The 23,256-nt window shown below is 56.9% G+C and overlaps 1 protein-coding gene across 1 annotated transcript; it reads right to left on the reverse strand.

The window, feature by feature from the left end:
• Positions 1 to 15,875: 15,875 nt before the first annotated feature.
• IER5 (immediate early response 5) lies at positions 15,876 to 17,341 on the reverse strand. The gene has a single exon (XM_030279621.4). The coding sequence runs from the start codon at positions 17,193 to 17,195 to the stop codon at positions 16,485 to 16,487; it is 711 nt and encodes a 236-aa protein (XP_030135481.4). The 5' UTR covers positions 17,196 to 17,341; the 3' UTR covers positions 15,876 to 16,484.
• Positions 17,342 to 23,256: the final 5,915 nt, after the last annotated feature.

Genomic DNA, 23,256 nt, shown 5'->3' on the forward strand with positions numbered 1-23,256 from the left:
TAAGGAAGGGGTTTGCCTTTCCTGGATAAAGCACTGGCCATCTCCAGGGCCATACAGGAGGACAGGGAGCTGGATTCCCTCAAAGACAAACATTTGGGACTCAGGGATACATCCAGCTCTTCTCAGGCCCTCTTTATACACAGGGGGATCATCAGGCAATCCCCAAACTTCCCCACATTCCTGAGGAGCTCATGAGCTGCCTGTCCCACCCCAGACCCTGAGAACTGCCAGGGATGAGGAAAGCAAACCTTCCCAGAGATTTCTGGAGGGAAGTTCACTCTGCCCAGCAGCCAAGAAAAATGACTGCTCAAACCCACTGCAACTGCTGGGGGGAGAGAGGAGAATTGTTCAGAGGGGAATTGTTCAGAGGGGAAAAGGGATGGGGTAGTGACCCACTGCCTTCCACCCCCTTCCCTGTGCTCCAGAAAGGCACAAACCTCCCCAGTTTGGCTAATTACATCCTGTCCTCACCAGAGGCCTTAAACCTCCTAATGAGAACAAGTTGCTTCTACTTGCAGCATCACTGAGACAATCCCCAGCCCCATGTGGGGCAGTGCCACCACCTCTCATGACCCTCCCAGCTCTCAGAGCCAGCAAATATACCTGCAGAGCACAGACAAGCTCAGTTTTATTTCACAGCCCTCTGTAGTCTTCTCTTTCCAGATTTTACACCACCTGAGCTCAGAATTAGTTTGGTTTTTAAGCACCCACAGCTCTCTGCAGCAAGCATCACACAGCTCCATCAATCTGGATCCTGCTGCTTCCAGCTGAAGCCCCTTAGACTCCACAAAGAATCCAAAATCAATTCATTCCCACACCCTCTCTCTGAGCCACTGGTGATTTCACAGAGAAACAGCTTCAGGTAGTGCCCAGCCCAGCAGGGAGGCTGATGGCAGCAGGAATCTCCAGCATCACGGCTCAGGGAGGAATGGATCTGGCAAGGAGACCTGTCCCAAACCTCCTCTGCCTGCCAGAAGAGAGGCAGGATGGGGCTTGGGGCACTCCTGATCCCCTTCCAAGAGCACAGCAGCAATTTCCAGGCAGCAATGCTGACAGGCATCTCCCAGCTGGGCCAAGTGCTCCAGGCCATTCCTCAAGTCCCTTGGAGCAGAGCTGTCCCCAGGGAGATGTAAAGCAGGATGAGAAGGAGTGACAAGGCCTGGAAGAGGATGTTTTACAGCTCGAGCCAGGCAATGAGAAAATCATTCATCTCCAGCAACTGATTCGGCACCCAGGAGGTTTTTATTTTATTACTTTGGAGATGGCTGAGGGTGATTTATTGATCAGAGATGCTGCTGAACAATTAAAGTGAACGCTGCATCTGGATGCTCACAGGACATCTGGGCAGAGTTCAAGGGTGCCAGTGATGCCTTGTGAAGGCTGACTGAGAACAGAGGCTAAACACAGCTGAAGAATAAAGCAGGGATTTATAAGGAAGCCTCAATGGATCCACCTTGGGCAGCACAAGAGCCCAGCCAGGGCTACAACCAGGATGGACCAAAATGGCCACAAAATGGACAGCCAGTCACAGGGGCTCTCACTTTGATCAGTTCTGCTCCATTTGCATATTGGAGTTAATTATCCAGTTCCAGCTCCAGCCCAGGCAGTCCCACCCTGCCTGTTTTTCTCTCTTCAGCCCACGTTGTTTGTGCTCTTGGGCCTGAGATTTGGATCATTTGTCCTTGGTCCCCAGCTGGAGAAGGAATTGTTTTGTCTCCCTGCTCTGTGCAGAGAGCTCAGCATCCCCTGATATGAAGCCCAGACCCACACACTAAAGCAGCCCAGAATGTGAAAAACATAAAAGCTGAACCCTGAGGCATCAAGAGGAGCACCCTGGAGTGCAGTGCCAGGAGATGCCTTTGGAGGCACTGAGAGCAGGGAAGAAGGCAGGGAGCTGCTGCAGGGGGGATGTGCCACATGGCTGTGGGGTGCTCAGGCACAGCAGGAGCAGAGGGGACAGCACAGGACACGAGCATTCATCCACAGGGTCCTCCTGACCCAAACCTCCCTCTGGTCCATCACAACTGCAGACCACTTCGGTTTCAAAAAAGAAGAAGAAGAAGGTTCCAAACAGACAGCACATCCATGCTCTGGTGCCAGCAGAGCAGATTCTCTTCTGCAGCATGGTCCTGACCTGAGCTCAGCCCCCAGCCCAGGAAAAAGGAACAACACCAAGACTCGACAACTCGCTGCATAAACCCTTCACTTTTTGGTACAACTCCACCATAAGGATCCCTCCAAGGGGAAAGGGTCCCCCAGTGCATGGCCAGGAGCAGCTCAGAGGTGGTTTGGGGCCAGGTGGGGGATTCCTTCCCCCCAGGTGTGACCAGGTGTGTGACCAGAATCAGCACAGCAAGGAAAGCCTTGAGGAAATGTTGAGTTCAGCTGCTGCGAGACAACGAGGAGGCAGAACCAAAAAGCCTGTGCAACGGAGCAAAAACTCTCTAGGAGGGACTGGGGTCAGGAAGCATCCCTGGGGCACCCCAGCGATGCCTGCCCAGCTCTCCAACCTCCTCTGGAGCAGCTCGCCGTGGGCAGGAGCCCCATCTGCCGGCTTGGCCACGGAGGATGCACATTCCAGCTCCGCAGGGCGAGGGGAAATCTCCAAGGCACGCAGCTTCCAGCTGAACAGCCAGCGGGGATGCTCCAAGGCAAACACATCCACATCCAGCCCAGCTTCCCCTCTTCATTCCACCACAAAACCAGCTTCACCAGGCCACTAAAACCTTTACCAGGCAACGCAAAAAAAAAAAAAAAGAAAAATAAAAAAAAAAATCTGCAAAAGGAACCCAAAAAAATCGGCGAAAATCACCTGCTGCCAAGCAGCCACAGCAAAGCTGTGCACTGCTTTGCTCCTCACACACACCAGCACAGAGATGCACCCACTCTCCACCTGATGCAGCACTAATATTGTACCCATCACCTCCAGCAGGGTGGAAGTCAGCCCCCAGAGCCCGAGGAACAAGCACCAGCAGAGAAGGTGGGCTGGGAAAACCAAGAGGCTGCTGCCAGGGGAGCAGAAACACTAAATATTTACACAGCCTGCCATCAGCCCTCAGGCAAGGGGGTGGCAACTCTACAATTTGAGAATTTAAAAGTGCAGCCAGCATAACAATTTTTGCATCACTAAAAGTGCAAGAAAATTACTTAAACATACCCAACAGGGGGAATTAAACTGAGCCAGGACAAAAGGAACCAAGTGCTTAAGGAGTGCAAAGAAAAATCCCAGCTCCTGGGGGTTTGATGGGGTTTAGTGGTCAGGAGGTATCAGTGCCTGCAAAACACAAAGGCACTGCTCACCCACCACCAGAACAGAGCCAGGATTGGGGTGGGAAAACACCCAGACTACAGCCAGCAGCACCAAAGGGGTTCCCAAGGAGGAAATATCCCCTTCCCTGGGCGCTGCAGGGGAGATGATGCTGCAGTCTGATCACACCCCTGCCTTCATGAACCAGGCAGGGCCAAGGGGGAGCCTCAGAGGAACAGAACAGCCCAACCTCCCCCAGAGAGCCAAACTAGGAGCTAAGAGCCCTGGGCTGAGTTTAATGCAGCCTTTGGTGCAGGGTGTGGGTGGGATGCCCAGGTCAGAGCAGCTGGGACCCAGCTTTGGAGGTGAAGAGAGGTGAGAGCAATGTCCCATCACCCAGGTGCCACTGATGCTGCTCCCAGGTGAGCCAAGACACACTGCAGGAAATAAAGTGTCACCTTGGGGGAGCAGTGGGGGACAGGACAAGGACCCTGCCAGGAGTGACACAAAGCCACTCACCATGCTGTCCATGTCCACCCTCTTAGCAAGCCTTGCACCTCCACCTCCTGAAGGAATTCTGGGCCCCTCAGTTTGGGGCTGGGAACACAAACCCTGTGAGGAACCCCTGAGGGAGCTGGGGGTGCTCAGCCTGGAGAAAAGGAGGCTCAGGGGTGACCTTGTCACTCTCTGCAGCCCCTGGAAGGTGGCTGTGGGCAGGTGGGGCTGGGCTCTGTCTCCAGGCAGCACTGACAGACCAGAGCACACAAGCTGCACCAAGGGAAATACAGGTTGGATATTTTGGATATTAGGAAATTTTTTTCACAGTAAGACTGATAAAGTTGTGGAATGCCCTGTCCAGGGAAGTGGTAGAGTCCCCATCCCTGGGTGTGTTTAAAAACAGACTGGATGTGGCACTGGGTGCCAGGGTTTAGTTGAGGTGTTGGGGCTGGGTTGGACTCAATGATCTTGAAAGTCTATTCCAACCTAGTTAAATAAAAAAAATTATTTTTTTTTAATTGCCATTGCCTCCTGTAGGAAGGCAGGGAAGCCATTGCAAAGCAGAGACCCATCCCAGTGTCCTTCTCTCTCCCAGCCAGCACATCTGCCCCAGCAAGTTTGGGGGTTGCTGGTGTTTATGCTGTACCTTGGCTTGGCTTCATCTCTGAGCTTCTTTCAAGTCAGGCCACCCCACAAGAAGCTGACACCCTCCACTGCTGGCCCCAGGGAATTATCCCTGCCAAGGCTCTGGGGACGTGCATGGGGTCTGGAGCAGATCCAGCAGCACCAGCTCTGGAACCGCCACACACTGTGCCACCCCAGCATCCTGTGCCAAGTGCCACAGGCTGGAGGTGTCTTGTGGTGTCTTTACAAGTGTGTAAAGAAAGCCAAAGTCACAACCATTTTCCCCACCTTTTTTTTTTTTTTTTAGTTTTTTCTTCTTTTTTTTTCTTTTTTTTTTTTTTCTTTGAGGGTTCCAGGTGCCAAGCATCTCCTAACACAGCCAAGAGAGCAGGTTCAGCAGCTCCCTGAAAAAACCTGGGAATCCCCATGGGATGGAACGCAGTCACACAGCATTGACGTGCAGATGGGCACTTCAGGGGTGTGATGGCAGCACTGGGTCTGTCCCACCTCCTCTGAGGCTGGAAGCTCAGGGGACAGAGTGCCAGAGAGCAGACTGCATCCCCCGGGGAAGAGGCAGCACATGGCAGCAGCCAGATTTTCCCTGGCAAGCTACTGCCAACTTCCACGAGAGGGCTTTGCTGCACAAGGAAAGGAAATGAGAGGAGCTCCTGCTTCCAGTTCGGTCCTGCTTTTCTGCACATCTCAGCCACGGCTTAGCAGGCACCAGCAGGGCACAGTCACCCAGGATTACACCCAAAGGTGACATTTGTATGTTAGTGACAGTATTGACACTATTTTGTCACTGCAGCCTCTCTTTCCATGGTGAGCTGCATCCCATGGTGGCCACAGCTGAGCTGTGGGAGTCCAGGGCTTCCCTCTGGCTGCCCTGGCAGGCCTGGGACCCTGGCAGGGGTCAGAAACCCCCCTGGACAGAGCCCCCAGAGACACTGTCTGTGATCTCTGTCCTGGGAAAAGAGTTTTCAATCTTACAGGATGAATTACAACCTCTGAGTGTTTGATATAAGTAATAATTAAGTGTGGCACGGGTGCAAAAGTAAAATTTTAGGATTCTAGATTAGGGGTGCAAAGGGGACAAGACGGAGGAAATTGGGTGTGTCTTGTCCTTTTTCTCCTTCTTCATGCCCTCCATGTTTCACTGTGGTGTTGGCATTTTTCTGTTGGTTCAGGCTGGGGACACACTGTCCAACGTAGGTGACAGATATTGGCACGTTATTGTAAATCCAGCACAGGTAGTTTCTGGTATTTAATGTTTGTACCATCCCACTGAGGGCAGAGCCCCACACGCTGCCCTGCAGGACAGAGCTGCGGCAGGGCAGCAGAACATGTTAGAGAGAAACAGAATAAACAACCTTGAAACCAGCACAGACCAATTATGGCTTCTTCTTTGGCAACGGGGCAGAAAGACACAGACTTTCTACAATCTCAGAATCATCAATACCCACAGATTCCGACACTGAGCCAAACTTTCCCAAGGGACTCTGGCACTAAAGCTGTCCCCAAAGCAGGGACACAGCCTTCAGCACCCCAGTGCACGAGAAGCTGCTCACTGCACCAGCAGAGGCACCGGGCTGGCACAGTCCCAGAGCAGAGCCGGGCGCTTTGGGGCACATCTGCGGATGGATGGGCAGTGCCCCTGTTCCCAGGAGATCAGCACCATTGGCTGCCACCGTGGGAACTTGCAGGGCAGAGGAGGAGACAGGAGAGAGGATGATGAGTCTCCTGCCCCCGGCACGACCAAAAGAATTCACACTGATTTCCGTGCACACTCACTGGTCCCGAGCAGGTACGTGTAGGGACACGTTGGGAAATGACAGCATTGCACCTGGCCTGGCCAGCCCTGGGCGTGTCCCCACAGGCACCAACCCCTTATCTCAACAGATGCAGCTGGGTTTGGACAGCGCTGCCTTAGATGAAGATCTGCCAGATCCCTGAATCTCAAGCAAATCCCCAAAACGGTGAGGTCTGGGTTAGGACAGCCGCTTAATCTCACGGGGGTTGAGTTCCACGAGGGCAAAGCCTGGCTCATCCCTTGCCAGGCTCTCTGCAGGCTGGCTGGAGGGTGGGAAGCACACAGCATCTCTGAAGGTCACTCCAGCCTGCTCCACTCGTGATCTGACACGGGCTGCTGCTGCAGGGATGCTGCTGCAGGGATGTTGCTGCAGGGCTGCTGCTGCAGGGATGCTGCTGCAGGGATGCTGCTGCAGGGATGCTGCTGCCGAGCTGCTGCTTCCCCCCAGGCTGTGCTGGGCAAAGAGCACCGGAGCAGGCAGGGCTGAGTACCCAGCCAAGCTCCCACTGCCCCCGGAGCTCCGGAGCTTCCCCACAGCCGGAGAAGCTCCGCAGCGGGAGCTGTGCAGAGGCCGCCACAGGGATTGCCGGGTGGCACCGGAGCTGGGAGGGAAGGAGCGGGATGTGGCCGGGACAGCCAGGCGCTGGGGTGACCTGGGAGGGGACTGACCTTGCCAGCATGGCAGGGCTGGGATCAGAGCCCGGCTCTGCTCGGCTTCCCCGGCTCCGTCCTCCTGCCACTTGTCACCCTGTTTATTTTTAATGTTTATTTTTAACAGCTTTCCCTCCTGCCTGCATGTGAGTCCCGCTGAGAAGTGTCTCCTGGTGCTGTGGCAGCCACGGCCAGCCCTGTGGCACTCCCCACCTGGCCACCGACCAGGGACATGGCGTCACACTCTCCTGAGCTGGAGGCAAAGCTCGCTGCTCTGCTGTTTCCAGGAAGGGAATTTCAGTGAGCCCAGCGCAGGGAGCGCTGCCAGCACCAAAGGGAGACAAGGTCAAGCACGAGGCATGTGTCACCCTGGCCACCACCCTGCACATTGGCCCTTTAACACAAAACCATTCCTCCTGGAAAACCACAACAAGAACAAGGCTGGGGAAATATCAACTGCAACCGTCTCACCAGTGCTGTCCTCTAAGGACAGAGCCACGCTCCAAGAAGGGATGGGAGAACAACACCACGAATATCCAGGGGGGTTTATAGCCAGCTCTCTCCATCCAGGGTTTACATCCTGCTGACATCTGCTTTCCATTAGCAGCAAAGCCACAGGGCAGGGACACAGCAGTGAAGGAAGTGGCACAGGCTGGGTGCTGCCATGGTCCTTGCTGGGTGCCAGAGCTGGGAAGGCGAGTGTGGCATGGGGTAAATCCCTGCTTGAAAACACCAGACAGGGTTTTACAACTCTACCTGGCCACCCATGCCACACCACAGAGGGAATCATGGAATAGTTTGGTCTGGAAGGGACACTAAAAGATCGAATCCTCCTGCCCTGTGCAGGGACACTTTCTTCTATCTCAGGTTGCTCCAAGCCCCATCCAGCCTGGCCTTGGACACTTCCAGGGATAGGGCATCCATTTATCTAGGAAACCTGTTCCAAAGCACAGGAAGAAAAGTTCCCTCCCCTGTCCGTCCTTCCGTCCTTCCTGCCTTCCCATGGGAGTTGTGCCTTCCTCCGGATGTGGCTCCTCCCAGCCTCCCCACCAAGTCAAGGGCTCACGGGGTCAAACATTCCCACCCCAGCACACAAGGCTGCAAGGGACAGTGGCCAGCTCTGCCCTCCCCACACCCTTGTCCTGAGAGTTTTCCATCCACTCAGCCCTGGGCTGGGAGCAAGTCTGGGCTCCAGGGGTTTCTCTCTCACCCAGAGAGGTGAGGGTATCCCATTGCCCCTCACAAGCTGCCCATTCCCACAGGACTGTAGATGCTTGTTGACATTTCAATATGACTTCTGTAAAACTGCCCTGGGCCAGTTTTGGGAAAAAAAAAAAAAAACCCACATCAATTCCTCCTGCCTTAAAAAACAGCAGTCCCATTGCCATGGAGATAGAGCACTGCGCTGCTCCCACAGCCTCCTTTGTGGAGGCAAGGCAGGGACACTTGGTGCCCTCAGCACCATGCTTTGGGGGCAAACTGCCCCAAGTCCTGCCCTGGCTCCTGGCTTGGCACTTCCACCAACACACACTGCCACCACCCTGCTGGATGGGAGCAGCTGGGATGGAGAACCACGTCTGCTGGCAAAGCCCACCTGCCTGCACTGCTCGATGCCCAAGGTAGCAGGAATAAATCTGAGAAACTGAGTGGGACACGGCTGAAAGAGCCATTTCCTCCCTTTTTTCCCGAGGGATGTTCCAGCCACGCTCCAGCTGGGACCCCACCTCCATGAGGGACAGTGCCAGGGGGATCCACTGCTGCTGTGCCACCCTGCCAGCATCCTCTGCTGCTTCCAGGAGGTGAGCAAGGCACCCTTGAGTAGACACCCACAGGACTCCCACAGAGCAAGCACTGGGGCTCCCACCTCTGCATCCCACTCCGGCCATGCTCCCTGCTTCCTGCTCTCTCTCCCCATTCCTGCCTCTCCCAGCCCACCCTCCAGATTTCCGAGCGAGCCATGTCCTTCCTGCCCTTCATGGCAGGGCCGGCATGTCCCATCCGCCCAGGCAGCCGTCTGCTCCTCCATTCCCTTCCTTATTCCCCATCCCCTCCCTGTCCCCCATTCCCTCCCTGTCCCCCATTCCCTCCTTATTCTCCATCCCCTCCCTGTACCCCATTCCCTCCTTATTCTCCATCCCCTCCCTGTACCCCATTCCCTCCTTATTCCCCATCCCCTCCCCGTTCCCCATCCCCTCCCTGTCCCCATTCCCTCCCCTTCCCCATCCCCTCCTTATTCCCCATCCCCTCCTTATTCCCCATCCCCTCCTTATTCCCCATTCCCTCCCTGTTCCCCATTCTCTCCCTGTCCCCCATTCTCTCCCTGTCCCCCATCCCCTCCCTGTCCCCTATTCCCTCCCCGTTCCCCATTCCCTCCTTATTCCCCATCCCCTCCTTATTCTCCATTCCCTCCCTGTCCCCCATTCCCTCCTTATTCCCCATTCCCTCCCTGTCCCCCATTCCCTCCTTATTCCCCATCCCCTCCCTGTCCCCCATTCCCTCCCCGTTCCCCATCCCCTCCCTGTCCCCCATTCCCTCCTTATTCCCCATTCCCTCCCTGTCCCCTATTCCCTCCCTGTCCCCCATTCCCTCCTTATTCCCCATTCCCTCCCTGTCCCCTATTCCCTCCCTGTCCCCCATTCCCTCCCTGTCCCCCATTCCCTCCTTATTCCCCATCCTCTCCCTGTCCCCCATTCCCTCCTTATTCCCCATCCCCTCCCTGTTCCCCATTCCCTCCCTGTCCCCATTCCCTGCCTGTCCCCCATCCCCTCCCTGTCCCCTATTCCCTCCCTGTCCCCCATCCCCTCCCTGTCCCCATTCCCTGCCTCCCTCCGCTCCCCCGCCCGGCAGCGCAGGGCTCCGCTGGCAGGGTGGAGGCTGGGGCTTGCCAAAGCAAACAGCACACGAGGAGGAGGAGGAGGAGGAGGAGGAGGAGGAGGAGGAGGAGGAGGAGGAGGAGGGCGGCCGAGGCCGGAGCGGGCGAAGGGCAGAGTCCACCCGCGGCCCTGCTCTGCGCTGGGGAGTTCCTTCCCCTCGCTTGCCAAACGCTCCGGAGCTTGGCAGGCAGCGGGACTCAGAGGCAATCCTCGGGATGCTGAGCAGCGCCCCGAGGGGCTGAGCACCTGTGGGAAATTAATTTGTATTATCTATTTACCTTTTTTTTTTTTAATTACCTTCATTAAGCTTTACAAAATTTTTTTTAAAATTACAAAATACATTATTACATGATTCAAGTGGCTGTTCTTCATCCGACAAGCGCCCTTTGTGCCATCCCTCCTGCGGGTCTGGGGTGGGTGGGGGCTGAGCTTCACGAGGTGCGGGAGGGCCAAGGGAAAGCCGATCCCCGGCTGGAGTTCTCCTGCAAGCAATTTAAAGCAAGGTCTTTTCCTCCCGCTCTGCTCGCTGCCAGGAAAAGCAGCAGGAAAATATTTCCCTGGGAATTGTTTTTGTTCTTTCCCCTGTGTCTGTACGCATGAAGCTCTCCTCCGCCTTGGACAGGCCTCAACCTGTCCCGAGGCTCAGATTAATCCCCTGCACGGCCAGGGACGACAGCTGAGGTCAGACACTGTCAGCAGAGGCAAAGAGGAGGAGGAGGAGGAGGAGGAGACCTTCCCCCTAGGAAACCACATTCATTCCCAACCAGAGAAAAAGAAAAAAGACAGACCTGACTGCTTCTCCTGAGCAGGAGGTCACCCTGCCGCAGGACAGGGACACCTCAGTGCTGGCAGTGCTGCAGAGCCCAAAGCCTGGCTTAAGTACAAGGCCGGGGTGAGCCAGGGTAGCTGCAGGCAGCAAATGCATCTGCAGCCAGGCAGGTCACAGCATGTCACTTTTGGGGCATGCAGCTGCCCGAAAACAGGTCAGGGACAATCGGTTCCTCTGCTTTTCTGCCAGCCTGCGAAAGGTCTGGCTGGCCTCTTTGGCTGTGACTGCAGGAAAGGGAAAAAGGATGAGGTGTCCCCCGTGGCTGCACCTGAGAAGGGAGTGCAGGGCCACGAGAGCCAGCCCAGAGGCCTGCAGGCGGCTTTCAGCACCCCGCTGCCTCGAAGGGAGGGAGAGTGGGAAAATTGGGATAGAGGGAGAGGGCATCCACCTCAAAGCTGGTCCTCTGGTGTGCAAAGCGCCCAAATACCACCTCAGAGCAACTGGGAGAAACTGGGAGAGCTCAGCTCCAGTAAATGATGCTCCTCAGCCCTGCCCAGGCAGTTTACCTCCCTCTTGTCCCCTTTTTCCCTCTGCCTCTCGTGAGTGCTTGGGAAATAAACGATGACTATTTGCCTGCAGCTCTAAGCCCTTCCCTCCCCCTCTCCCCAGGCTCCATCACCAATAAATCACCCCGCTGGGAGAGAGGGCCAGAGGAAACCAGAGGCACAAAACCTCGAACAGAGCCTTTTTTTTATCCCCCTTGCTCTCCCAAGCAGCTCTGCATTTCATTAGGCAGCCAGGCCAGCCCTCGCCCAGCTGGGGAGAAGGAGGGAGGGGAGGGAGGGGAGGGAGGGGGGCCCCCTCAGGGTTTGCATGTCGGGAGCAGAAATCACCACCAGAAGACCCAGAGAAGGGAGTTGTTTGTGTTTGTCGCTCAACCCGCTGCTCGCCTGGCCCTGACCCTGCCTCCAGGAACCCGTGCTGGCCTGCAATAACTCTCTTCTGCTGGGATTCCTCCTTGCCAAGGCAACTCTGGGCACCTTCCAGCCAGCTTCTCCCCACTCCAGCCATCCCCTCACGGTGCCAACCCCTCCCTCCGCCCCACTCCAGCCTCTCAAAGGATCCTCCTTGGAAGAAACCCTGGAGTTTTCCATGAGCCTCAGTCCTGCCAGCAAGCTCCACCGCCTTCCCCCTCCCCCCGGGCTGGACCACCCTGCCCAGGAAAACACAGAGCCTCTCCCTGCTCCCCTGCCAGAGCCCCCCAACCCGCTGGGGACCCCCACCCACCCTAAATATACATTGGCAGAGCATCACCGGCAAGCACAGTACATTGGAGACAGATGCAAGCCCTGCAGCAGTACGGGAGATCCAGGCACGCCTCTCCTCAGCCTTTGGAACTATCATCTAAGCACGCAGCGCTGTGCCACAGTGCATCCTCACCCCTCCTTCCCCGCACAAAAACCTGTCCTGGGGTTTAGTCTTCAGCAAAGCTTCCTGCCAGAGCTGCTCTGATGTCTGCGGGCTGCCCAGGCAGGGAGACACCCCAGGAGGTGCAGCCCCCAGGGAGGATCCAGTACCCCCAGGCAGGGAGAGACCCCAGGAGGTGCAGCCCCCAAGCATGCTCCAGTCCCCCCAGGCAGAGAGAGACCCCAGGAGGTGCAGCCCCCAGGGGTGATCCAGTCCCTCTGGGGAGGGAGAGACCCCAGGAGATGCAGCCCCAGGGATGCTCCAGTCCCCCCAGGCAGGGAGAGACCCCAGGAGGTGCAGCCCCAGGGATGCTCCAGTCCCTCTGGGCAGGGAGACACCCCAGGAGGTGCAGCCCCCAAGGATCTGGGCAGGGAGACACCCCAGGAGGTGCAGCCCCCAGGGATGATCCAGTCCCTCTGGGCAGGGAGAGACCCCAGGAGGTGCAGCCCCCAAGGAAGCTCCAGTCCCCCCAGGCAGGGAGAGACACCAGGAGGTGCAGCCCCCAAGGATGATCCAGTCCCCCCAGGCAGGGAGAGACCCCAGGAGGTGCAGCCCCCGGGGATGCTCCAGTCCCTCTGGGCAGGGAGAGACCTCAGGAGGTGCAGCCCCAGGGATGCTCTAATCCCCAGGCAGGGAGAGACTCCAGGAGGTGCAGCCCCAGGGATGATCCAGTCTCTCTGGGCAGGGAGAGACCCCAGGAGGTGCAGCCCCCAGGGATGCTCCCAGTACCCCCAGGCAGGGAGATACCCCAGGAGGTGCAGCCCCAGGGATGCTCCAGTCCCTCTGGGGAGGGAGAGATCCCAGGAGGTGCAGCCCCCAGGGATGATCCAGTCCCTCTGGGCAGGGAGACACCCCAGGAGGTGCATCCCCCAAGGATCTGGGCAGGGAGAGACCCCAGGAGGTGCAGCCCCAGGGATGCCCCGGTACCCCCGGGCTCCCCAAGGAGGGAGAGGCCCCAGCAGGCACAGCCCTGCCTCCCGCCCCCGTCCCTGCAGCCTGCCAGATTCCTGAGCGCTGACACAGGATGCTGCAGCAGTGAGTGTGCAGGTCCTTCCTCCTCTCCCCATGCCCCAGGAGAGGAGGGATGGCCGGGTTGCATCAGGTTAGGAAGGAGGGAGAGCAGCCGGAGTGAAACGCAGATCCCCGGCTGCCCATCGGCTCCCAGCCGGCCCTGCTGGCACCTGGCCCGGGCCGGACACCTTTGACACTCCTTATTAAGCCGTTCCCTCTCCCCAGAATGACCCCTGAGGAGAGGTGCAGCTCACCCAGCCGGGGATTGCTGCTGGATGATTCCAGCAGGAGAAAAGCCAAGGCTGCTGCCCGCCCTCCTTCCCCAGCATCACCCCGCAGCCCAGCTGCCGTGCTCCCTCTGCCAGCATCATCCCACCCTCCGGCTGTGCTGAAGGATTTTCCCAGCATTTCTCCTCTCCCACGGGACCTGACCCCAACTGGGGGAAGGGCAGCAGCCCAGGCGAGCGCTTCCAGCGGCTCGTTGCTATTCTAGGAAAGGCAGGATCCTGCCATCTTCCCATTAAGTCATCTCCTCCTCGACCCGGTGAGGCAGTTTCCATAGGAGTCACCCTCTGTCCCAAGTGATGGAAGTTTTTATTTTTATCTGGCTTATTTATGCACTTCTCTTCCCTCCCTCATCATTGGCCTGAGCAGTGAGTTTGGGTCATTAGCCTCAGCTTGAGCTCATTCCCTGTCCCCTCCATCAGCCTCATCTCTGTAGTTCTGTGAGCAGAAGGAAAAGTCCAGGGGTACACAAGCAGCACAACAGAACAGATTAATTAAGATAAACAAACCCAGCTTAGGTAAAAAGTTATTATAGGAATTGGGGAAAAAAAAGGCACTTGGTGAGTAAAAAATAGAATGAAACAGAGCAGAAAAATTTATTCCAAAATTAACACAGTGCCATTATTTGGGATCTCCTCAATTTGAGGCTGTTTGGTCCAGACCCCTCAGCAGAGCTCACCAGCAGCTATCACATCTCTGTTATTTTTTAATTTTTTCTGTGCCTCAGCCACAGCAGCCAGAGACTCCCTGGGGACATGCAGGTCCCAGGGAGCAAACCCCACACGTAAAAACCCAGCCAGGGGATCAAACGAGGCGTGTGTCAGCACAGCAGATGGAGCTGGGCTGGGTCTTTTGGGGACACGGCTCCATGGCCATGAGCTGGGGAGAACTCACTCACCTCAGGTAGCTTCACGGGAGGTCACACGAGCCCGAGGGAGCTGCGTGGGCATCTGTGGGCAATCTCTGCCCTGTTGGCAGAGGCCAGCAGCAATTAAGGTGTTGCACAACTCTCCTCTGGAAGACAGGGTAGATAAGAGCGCTGCTGGGTGCTCTGTGCCAGAGGGAGGTTGGGTCTTGTCTGTGTAGGGACACCAGGGCCACACAAACCAGCAGGACCAGGTGATCTTCCAGGGGTTGGATGCCCTGAAAATGTTTGGAAATGCCAAAATCGGGAATGCCCCCATTCCGTTTTGGAATTTGGATACTGGGCAAAATCATTCACCTCCATGGAGATGCTGCTGGTGGACAAGGAGCAGGACTAAAAGCTGCTCTCCTCAGCCTTGGGAAGGAAACTGTGCTGGTGTAGGAGAGGAGCTCTTTCCATCCTCCAGCCCAGCTTCTGAGCCTAAGGGCAGGAGAGCTGGGGAGGATAGGACTGTGTAGCCATCCTCCTTCTCCTCTCACTGGAGAGATCCTTCTCATCTCCCTTGAGACAGGAGTGAGAGTGTGGGGTTCTCCTGGAAAGCACCTTCCCATCACTCCCCAAAGGTCAGAGAGTGAAATGTCTCATCACACCCCATTTCCCTGTGTCATCTCCCAGACTGAAATTGTGTCACCATTAGGTGCAATTACCTAGAAAATTAAGATGGTGGGACTTTTGCTTTTACTGAAGAATAAGGAGCTATTAAATTGTACACTAAGTAGTAGAGCTGCCTCAAAGCCACCCCAGACCAGGCACTTTCTCCTAATCTCTCCCATCCCCCTGCTTTGGGATGACCCAGCCCAACATCTCCAGTTTCTCACAGGTCCAAGGTGTTAAAAACCCTTCGCTGGTCACTTTTTATGCCCATCCCCAAAACAGGTTCCCAAGGCTCAGACAGATATCCCAGGCTGCATTTCACAGCACACAAACATCTTCGACTTGCCAGAAATGCAATCCCCAGCTGAAAAATTCATTAATTAGGAGCAGAGAAGCCTCTAGTGAATCTTCCAGCAAGAAGCAGGAAAAAAAAAAAAAAATTCCCCCACAATTCAGTGTAATTACAACGCCTTGGGGCACTCCATTCACTGTGAAGCCGAGGCCAAACTTTTTCTCCCCACCCCTAACAGCAGGAACTTTAACCCAGTTATACTGATAATGAAAGAAGGGAAAAAAAACCCTCCTGATATTTATCGTTTGAACTATTCGGCAAGTAACAGCAAAGAAGAGGCACAGAAACACTTCTTGCAGAGCAGTAGCTGTGTTCTACAGGGTAAAATCCACTCACACAGCCCCAAATCCAGATCTCTGAGCAGGCAATGCTGGAAAGCCGGTGCTCAGCCCAGCTTTTGCCACAGGCCTGGTCAGACTGCACCCAACTGCTCCTCAGGGATTTAGCAACCGCTTTCCACCCACAGACAGCGACTCTGCGCATTAGGTACTTTCAGAGCAAGACCTCAAATGTCACAGCAGCACCGGCCCCGAGAAGAGGCTGTAGCCGTAAGAGCAGCGGGAGCACCTGGAAGATCCTGGGAAGGACTCCAGGCACCCTGACATAAGTTCCCTTCCTTCCCCAGCTCCCAGAAGAGCTGGACTCCAACCCACCCCAAGCCTCTGGCGAGGCTGGGTGGATCCAGCCACAGACATGCAGAACCACACCCCGGCTGCTGCCTGTCCTCCTCCCCCTCGAGCCAGCGGGGTACAAACAGGAACTAGGCTCATACACTTGAAAATATTTAATACGTGTTGTACACGTAGAAATTACATTTTATACAAAACATGATACATCACTGAGGGAGAACACTGTACAAAATTCCCTACGGGAGCCCCAAGCCTTTATACAACAAAGACCGGGAGTTACCAAGCCTAACAAACAGGCTCAAGGACTTTCCGTCAGAGCGTCTGTAAACTTCGGTCCTCTCAATAAACACTTTTAAAAAGCACCATGTAATAGTTCTGACCTAAACCTTTCCAAAATAGAGACTTTATTTAATAAACTTAATACTTTCCAAGCTTAAAATATCACCCGCCGGGGGCGCCCCCGGGGTGGGCTGCAGTCGAGGAGCCTCCCCCGGGCGCCGGGGAGGGCGGCGGCTCTGCCGGGAAGGGGAATTCCGGGAGGGCAGGGCCGGGGGCGCTCCCAGGGCGGGTGCCGGCAGCCGGGCCCCGGCGGGGAACGGGGAAGCGCTGCCGCCGCTGCCCCGCGGTCCGTCCCGTGCGGCGGCGCAGGGAGCCGGGTCCGGCCGGCGCCGGAGCCCCGCGGCGCTCGGTGGGTGTCACCTCCGGGCCCCCCGGCCCGCGGCGGGGAGCCAGTCTCTGCGGCCGGGCCATCAGAAGGCCACGATGGCCGTGCTCCAGGGGTTGAGGGTCCGCAGCACCGGCTCGTCGCAGCAGATCTGTCCCGGCTCGGCCGCTGCCTCGGCGGGCGCCGTGCCCGCCGCCGCTTCGCCGCCGTCCAGAGGCGGTCGCCGCCGGCCTTTGGGCTCCTTGCTGAGCAGTCCCGAGAAGCTGGAGCCGAAGATGCTGATGAGGCTGGCCACGTTGCCCGTCTCCATGTCCTCCTGCTCGCAGGGCGGCGAGGGCGGCGGCGGCAGCGGCGGCGGCTCCTCCTCCTCGCGGCGGGGCTTCTTCAGCGGGGAGCCCGCCTGGCCGCGCTCGCCGGCGCTCCGCTTGCGGGGGCAGTGCGGCGGCGGGGGGGCCCCGGCGCAGCCCCCGCGGTTCTCGCCGCAGCAACAGCGCCGCGGCCGGGGGCCCGGGCAGTCCCTGCCCGCCTCGTCCTGCGGGGGCGGCGGCAGCGGCGGCTCCTCGGCCGCCCAGGCGGCGGTGCGCGGCGGCGGCTCCTCCTCGGGGTGGCCGGCGGGCGCGGGGGGCGGCTCGGGCGGGCAGCCCGGCTCGCTCAGGTAGACCTGCCGGGCGCTGCGCAGCACCAGCGACACCAGGAGGTTCTTGTGCAGCTTCAGGCCGCCGCGCTGGCCCCGCGCGCTGTAGATCTTGCCTAGAGAGATGCTGACGATGCGATGCGCCTCCAGCTTGAACTCCATGGGGAAAGCAGATAGGCGAAGGGGGGGGGGGGGGATAATTTAAAAAATAAAATTTAAAAAAAACAGTTAAAACTCCGAGCCGAGCGGCGACTCGTCCCTCACCCCAGCTCCGCACGCCGCCCCTTCGCGCCGCAGACTGAGCGAGCCCACGCGCCCGCCCGGCTTTTATACCGCCCCCGCCTCGGCCAATCAGGGAGCGCCGCCGGCCGCTCCAACCGCCGGCTGGCCCCCGCGCGCGCGCTCCAGCCAATGGCGGCGCGGGGCAGCGCGTTCGAAAGCTCGCCCCGCGGAGAGGGCTCTTAAAGCGGCAACGGCAGCGCGCCGCGCGGGGTGGGGCCCACCGCGGCACCCCACGCGGGCAGCGCGGGGAATTTCGGCCAAAGAGATGGAAACGTTCCCTGGGGAGGGAAAAACAACAAACAACAAACCCAACAAAACAAATCCAACCCAGCGCAGCCCCCGTTTTGTCAGGTTGGGGATGTTTCCCGCAATTTCAGCCCCTTGTCTGGGATCTTACTGCGTTAGAGAAGGAGCTGGTGGTGCTGATGGCTGGAGGGTGAAATGTGTCTGTGAGGATTTCAGGGAAAATGTGCCCTGATGTGGAGCAGAAAGCCGTGCTTGCCCAGCTGCCAGGCGGAATTCTGCTCCAGGGGCCTGGCACTGAAGCTCCCAGAAAGCCCAGGGCAGAGAGAAGATCCACAGCAGGGTTGGGAAGGGCCATAGGGTGGGACAAATAGGGCACCTCCAAGTGTGATGGGGACCACGGCAAACTGGAGCATCTTGTTCGGGAGCTGGAATCTTACTGTGAAAGCTGGTGGCAGGATCAGCCAGGTGGCTGAGGGACACAGGAGACGACACAGGCACCCCCAGACACAGCTCCAGGCACCAGGGAGGCCTCCAAGAAAGTTCAGAGGGTGTTTCAGAGCTTGGAGTGCACACCTTCCTCCTTCCACCGAGGATTAACCACCATTTGCAAACAGAAAAGAAGTGAAAGGGCCTAAAATTAAGGAAGTTCAACATGCTGCCCCAGAGTATCAGTTTCCATTCCCAGCTCACATACAACAACTTGCTTCCATCCCTTTTTTCCCAGGGGATGAATCCACAAACTCCCCCAAGAGAAAGCCACAGGCTGTCATGACGTTTTGTTGGCACGACCTGTCGCCATGTCCTTGCCTTCTAGAAGGACAAAAGGGTGGCTGGCCACAGAGGTGACAAAAAAAAAAAAGTGAAGATGAGGCCACACCAATGCAGAGTTGACACAGCAAGAGCCTTCTCAAAAAAAAAAAAAATTCATGCTCAGGACAAATGTGTATTTTCCTCCTGGTAAAACACAGATGGAAAACCTCAAAATGCCACTCTCTGGGTGTCAGTCACAACAGCATTTCAGCCTGCATGTTGACATCTCAAAATGCCCAGCCCTTCTCCACCAAACCTGCCGTGCTCCATCTGAAGTGACCGGAGCCCGCTCAGCCACACGGCCAAAACAGCCAAGCCTGGCTTCCCCCACAGACAAAAATCCCACAGACACAAGGTCCCAGCTTAGCCCACAGCAGGGAGAGCCTGTCCTGGCCGCAGGGAGCGGGGCTGTCCCCTCCACACCCGGCGTGGGAGGCCAGAGGGACGCGAGCTCCAGCGGTGGGAACCGAGGCTTTCCCGACCGGCCAAACCTGCTCCCCGCACCTCGGAGGGCCAGCAACACCCTGTCCTGAGCCTCAGGTCAGTCTAACCAGCCAGGGCAGGTCTGGGCTTGCATGCCTGGGAGTGCAGTCACGGCTCTTCACCCGCCACCAGTGTCCCCTTGGTGGCACAGGGCTGGCGAGATGCAAGGCCACCTCTGGGACTGCTGTTTGCCAGATCTGGGCACTTGCATCTTCAGCAGAGGGTCAGAAAGTCAGATTTGATACATCTCTCAGCTAGGCATATCCCAACTCGGGGACTAAAAGCAGCAGTGCAAAGTCATCACACCAGCTGGGAAAAGCCCAAGGCGGGTGGAGGAGGCAGAGCGTGGGAGCTCTGTGGGGTGAAGATGCCTGGATCTGAGCAGACTGACCTGTTCTGCCGCTCACCACCTCACCCCCATGGCATGAGGCACCACTTCTCTGCAGGCACTGCCTTTTGGCCGCTGTCCTGCCTGGGAGCAGGCGGGCCAGCAGCCCCTCCCGGCTCCGGCCAGGGATTAGCAGGATGGGGATGGGGACTGAGGGACCCCTCATCCCTCTTAGTGCTCAGACAGAGCACCAGCAGGGAGGGGCAGGGGTGCAGAACGTCGGGCAGCAGAGCTGGCACCCAGCAGCATGAGTTTCACCCACCAACACCGTATCTGGTATTCCTAGGGCACCAAAGCCCTGCCTCGACATCTGCCGGCTCTCCGTGCCCTTTGCAGAGGTGGGCTGATGGTTTTTCCTTTTCCACACCAACATCTCATCTCAGACTCATGGTCCAGGACATTTGCCAAAGCAAAAGTGCGTGCACACTATATTAATACGTATATCATTATCTAAAGCAGGTTGCTTCAGACACATTTCTTATCCCTGGGAATGACCCAAAGACTAGGCTGGCTTTTTGCGCGTCAAAGTGATCTTTTCCATTTGTTTTCCAGCAGGAACTACCATGAATGGCAATTATCCTCGGGGTGGGGGGATCCACGGGAGAGGAGAGCAGCAGCCGGTTGAAGGCAGGCGGTATTTTGGTGGCAGCCCTGCCGCTCCCTCCCAGCCTGATGTCATGCTTTAGTAACTTTGAGGCCGAGTCACATGGCGGCTTCTGAGGTCAGCGCCTGGGGTGGCTTTGTCTGCCTTCCTTGTGCCTGCCCTGAGGCTCCTGCTGCTGCCAGCCACGGCTCGGCATGGCCGTGCTTCCCACAGCTGGCCACAGCTGGATGCACCCCCGGAGGGGACATCGCCCCGCGGCTCAGGGGGGATACGGGAGAAGGAGGCGGAGGGAAAGGGTGTGACCGCCCGCTCTAATCTCCTCATGTGATCGGCGGGCTTGGAAGGGGTTTGACCAACAATTAACAATCCTCCGGCTCAGCTGCTGTTTCCCGAAATAGCTCTGGCACGGGAGCAGCAGGAGGAGGAGGAGGAAGGGGGAGGAAGGGCCGGGCTGGCAGACAAAGGTGGCCTCTCCTCCAGCAGAGCTGCGGCCGGCGCGGTGGCGAGCAGGCAGCCCCGGTGGGCCACCTGGAAAGGAAAACAATGCGACATAAAAGCAGCTGGAGGGAGGGAGGAAGCAGCTTGTGGTACGGCTAATAATCGCAGAGGGCTGCGCGCACACCACCGGCTTTTTTGGAGGCGTTTCAATTGCGAGCAGAGGAGCTCGGCGCCGGGATGCTCGCTGGGGGTTCGTGCGGTCGCATCTGGGATGCTGGGGAGCCCCAGCTCCGGCAGCATCGCGGCTCTGCCGGTCCCTGAAATGCACAGGGTCTATGCCTTTATTAATAGTCAGCTGTTTATTAAAAAGTCAGCTCGGCAGGGGGCTCAACGAGGAGCTCGTCCCCGCTGTTGTAGCTTCTCCCGTAGCCGAAGGGTGAGCAGGCTGCAGAGTCTGTCCCTGGAGTCTCCGTGGCACACTGGTAGCTGGAGGTGAAGAGGTGTGCAGTCCGTATCTGAATTCCCAGCAGACCGTCCTCTCTCCTTTCCTCCTGGCAGCACCAGGAATTGTCTCTGCTTTGCCCCTGCTTCCCACAGCCCAGTCCAGTCTGGTCCTCTGTAGGTTATGGTGACAGGTCAAACACGGACTAGGGATGGGGTTCCCTTTTCCCCAACCAGCACACCCATCCAGCCCCCTCCACTGTGCCCATCTTTTCCATTTAGGGGTGTTTTTCATCCCCAAAACCCCCTCCCATGATTCCACTGGATTATTTTGCATCCCAGTCCTAGAATGATAGTGAGGGTGGGGGAGGTAGGTGATTCCCAGGAACAATTAGCTAATTAATATTTCAATGTCAGTACTTAGCCCAAGCCAAGTGTCCCAGCCAGGCTGTTTTGTTCATAACAGTCCCCGAGCCTGGCTGAGCTCCGTCCCATCCCATCCCATCCCGTCCTGTCCCGGCCATCTGGCTCCCAGCACAGCCCCCCGCGGAATGAGGATGTGGTTAGTGAGATCCTGTTCCGCCAGCGGCGCCTGACCCCTTCCTCAGCCCCCCGCCAGCTCCTCGCTGTCACCAAATGTGCGGCCCAGGCCCCAGGGGGAAGCCAGATGCAGGAAAGAGCTGGAAAACCCTCCAGCTAGGATGGACAGTGAAATTAGAGTCTCCTGGAAGTCACCCATCAGTGCTGTCGCAGTGCCACTGCTGTGCATCGATGCCTCTCTCTTCTCTTCAGACCAGGATTCATGAATTAGACCCTTCCTGAGAGGAGGATGTGAACAAATCCATCAAAAGCCCCTCACCACCAGCGGTGCTGAGGCAAAAGCCTTTGCAGCAACAGCTGCCTGGAGCAAAACCAGAACTTCGGGACAGCCAAAGCCCCAGGGAGATCCAGGCACGTCCCCCAGTGATTGCTGATGTAAACAAAACAGGACCGGGAAGAACATTTCCAAATAGGAATCTATCCACAGCTTGAGTTCATTTCTGGATGGGAATAAACATCTAATTGCAAGGCACCCATGTGGGGCTCGAGAGGAAGGTTGTCTAGGGTTGGGTTTTTTCCCCAGAAAAATCAATGATTCACGTGGATGCAGTCCGGACGGGCCACAATCGGATATTGGTAACTAATCCCCCAGGGTTCCCAACTGCTCTGCTTTATCCTTGCTTGGAGATAAGGTCAGAAGAGCTGGGAAACATCCCAAAACACAGCCCAGAGAGCCAAACACTAATCGCTGATGAATGAAAGCCAAACACAAATGAAACAAATACAAACGAATCAATACAAACCTAAACCCAGAGGAGAGGAAGCAGCTCCCCCGGCTTCTGAGAGCGCTGAGACACCCGCCCCAAAACCACAGTGAGGTGTGAGCCTGCAGCACAGCCATGTACTAGAAAGCAAAGGGGTTTTCCAGGGTTAAAACCTCCTTCCCATGGCAGAGATCATAGTGCTACTATCTCAGGCAGGCAGGACTCTCTCCTACACATTTTTTTTTCTTTTGAATTTTCACCAGTGATCTGGGATTCCCCCTGCACAAATTATTTAAAATTTCCCTTCACTCCTTCTGAGCCGCTGGCTTGGGATTTCCCTCTGCTGCCCTGGAGAACAGTGACCTGTCCCTCTGCCCATCAGATATCCTGCTGCTCCTCCAGCAGCCTCTCCAAACACAATGAGGGGGGAAAAAAAAATCCCACTCCCAGCTATCAGCTTCTTTAGGCAGCTGTTTCCCTTGGAAAAAATGTGACCCCTTCATCTTTCAGTGGGTTATGGTACTGGTTTGGGTTTCCTGGGGAAAAAATGCATTTATTTGTCTGGGGTTTCCTATCAGACAACCCTTCTATTGTAGTCCACCTTCCTGAATGTTTTTTGCCCTCTCTGATGTGCCTGCAATGGGTCCTGTGCCACTTCCAAAGGCTGCCTTGTGTCCAGGGCATAAAGAAACAGGCCAGCCCTGGGATGCAAAGCCCATGTTTTTCACTGGAGTGATTTTCTCCCCAGCAAACTCTGAGCTAAAGCAGGCATCAGCCTCGGTGACAGGGGCTAAACATCTCCAATTAATCACGGGAACCCCGCAGCAGCCGCAGCCCGGCAATCCACAGGGTGCTTTGTCTGCCCAAAGGAGGCTCTGCCTAATTATTTTTCCCCCCTCTCCCTGTATCTCAATGTCACCTTCCTCGTAGCCACGTAGCCATGGCACAGGGATGCTCCCGAGCCATGGAGATGCTGCTCTGCTTCCCGCTCCCTTCCAGCTGCCCCAGGGCCTTGGGACCTGCCAGAAAATCCCACCACAGAGTAGCAGCCACCGCTGAGAGCAGCAAGGGCAGAGCAGATCCTCTGCAAGGGCAGAGCAGATCCTCTCTGTGTCAAATCCCTCCTCCCACCAAGGGAGACTGAGAAATGAAACATCTGTGCCTGGCAGCAGGCGCTGACTGCCTCAGCTCCTGCTGATCTCTGCCCCTTCCCTCTTCCTTCAGCCA

Source organism: Taeniopygia guttata, chromosome 8, assembly GCF_048771995.1.
Source record: "Taeniopygia guttata chromosome 8, bTaeGut7.mat, whole genome shotgun sequence".
Lineage (NCBI taxonomy): Eukaryota > Metazoa > Chordata > Aves > Passeriformes > Estrildidae > Taeniopygia > Taeniopygia guttata.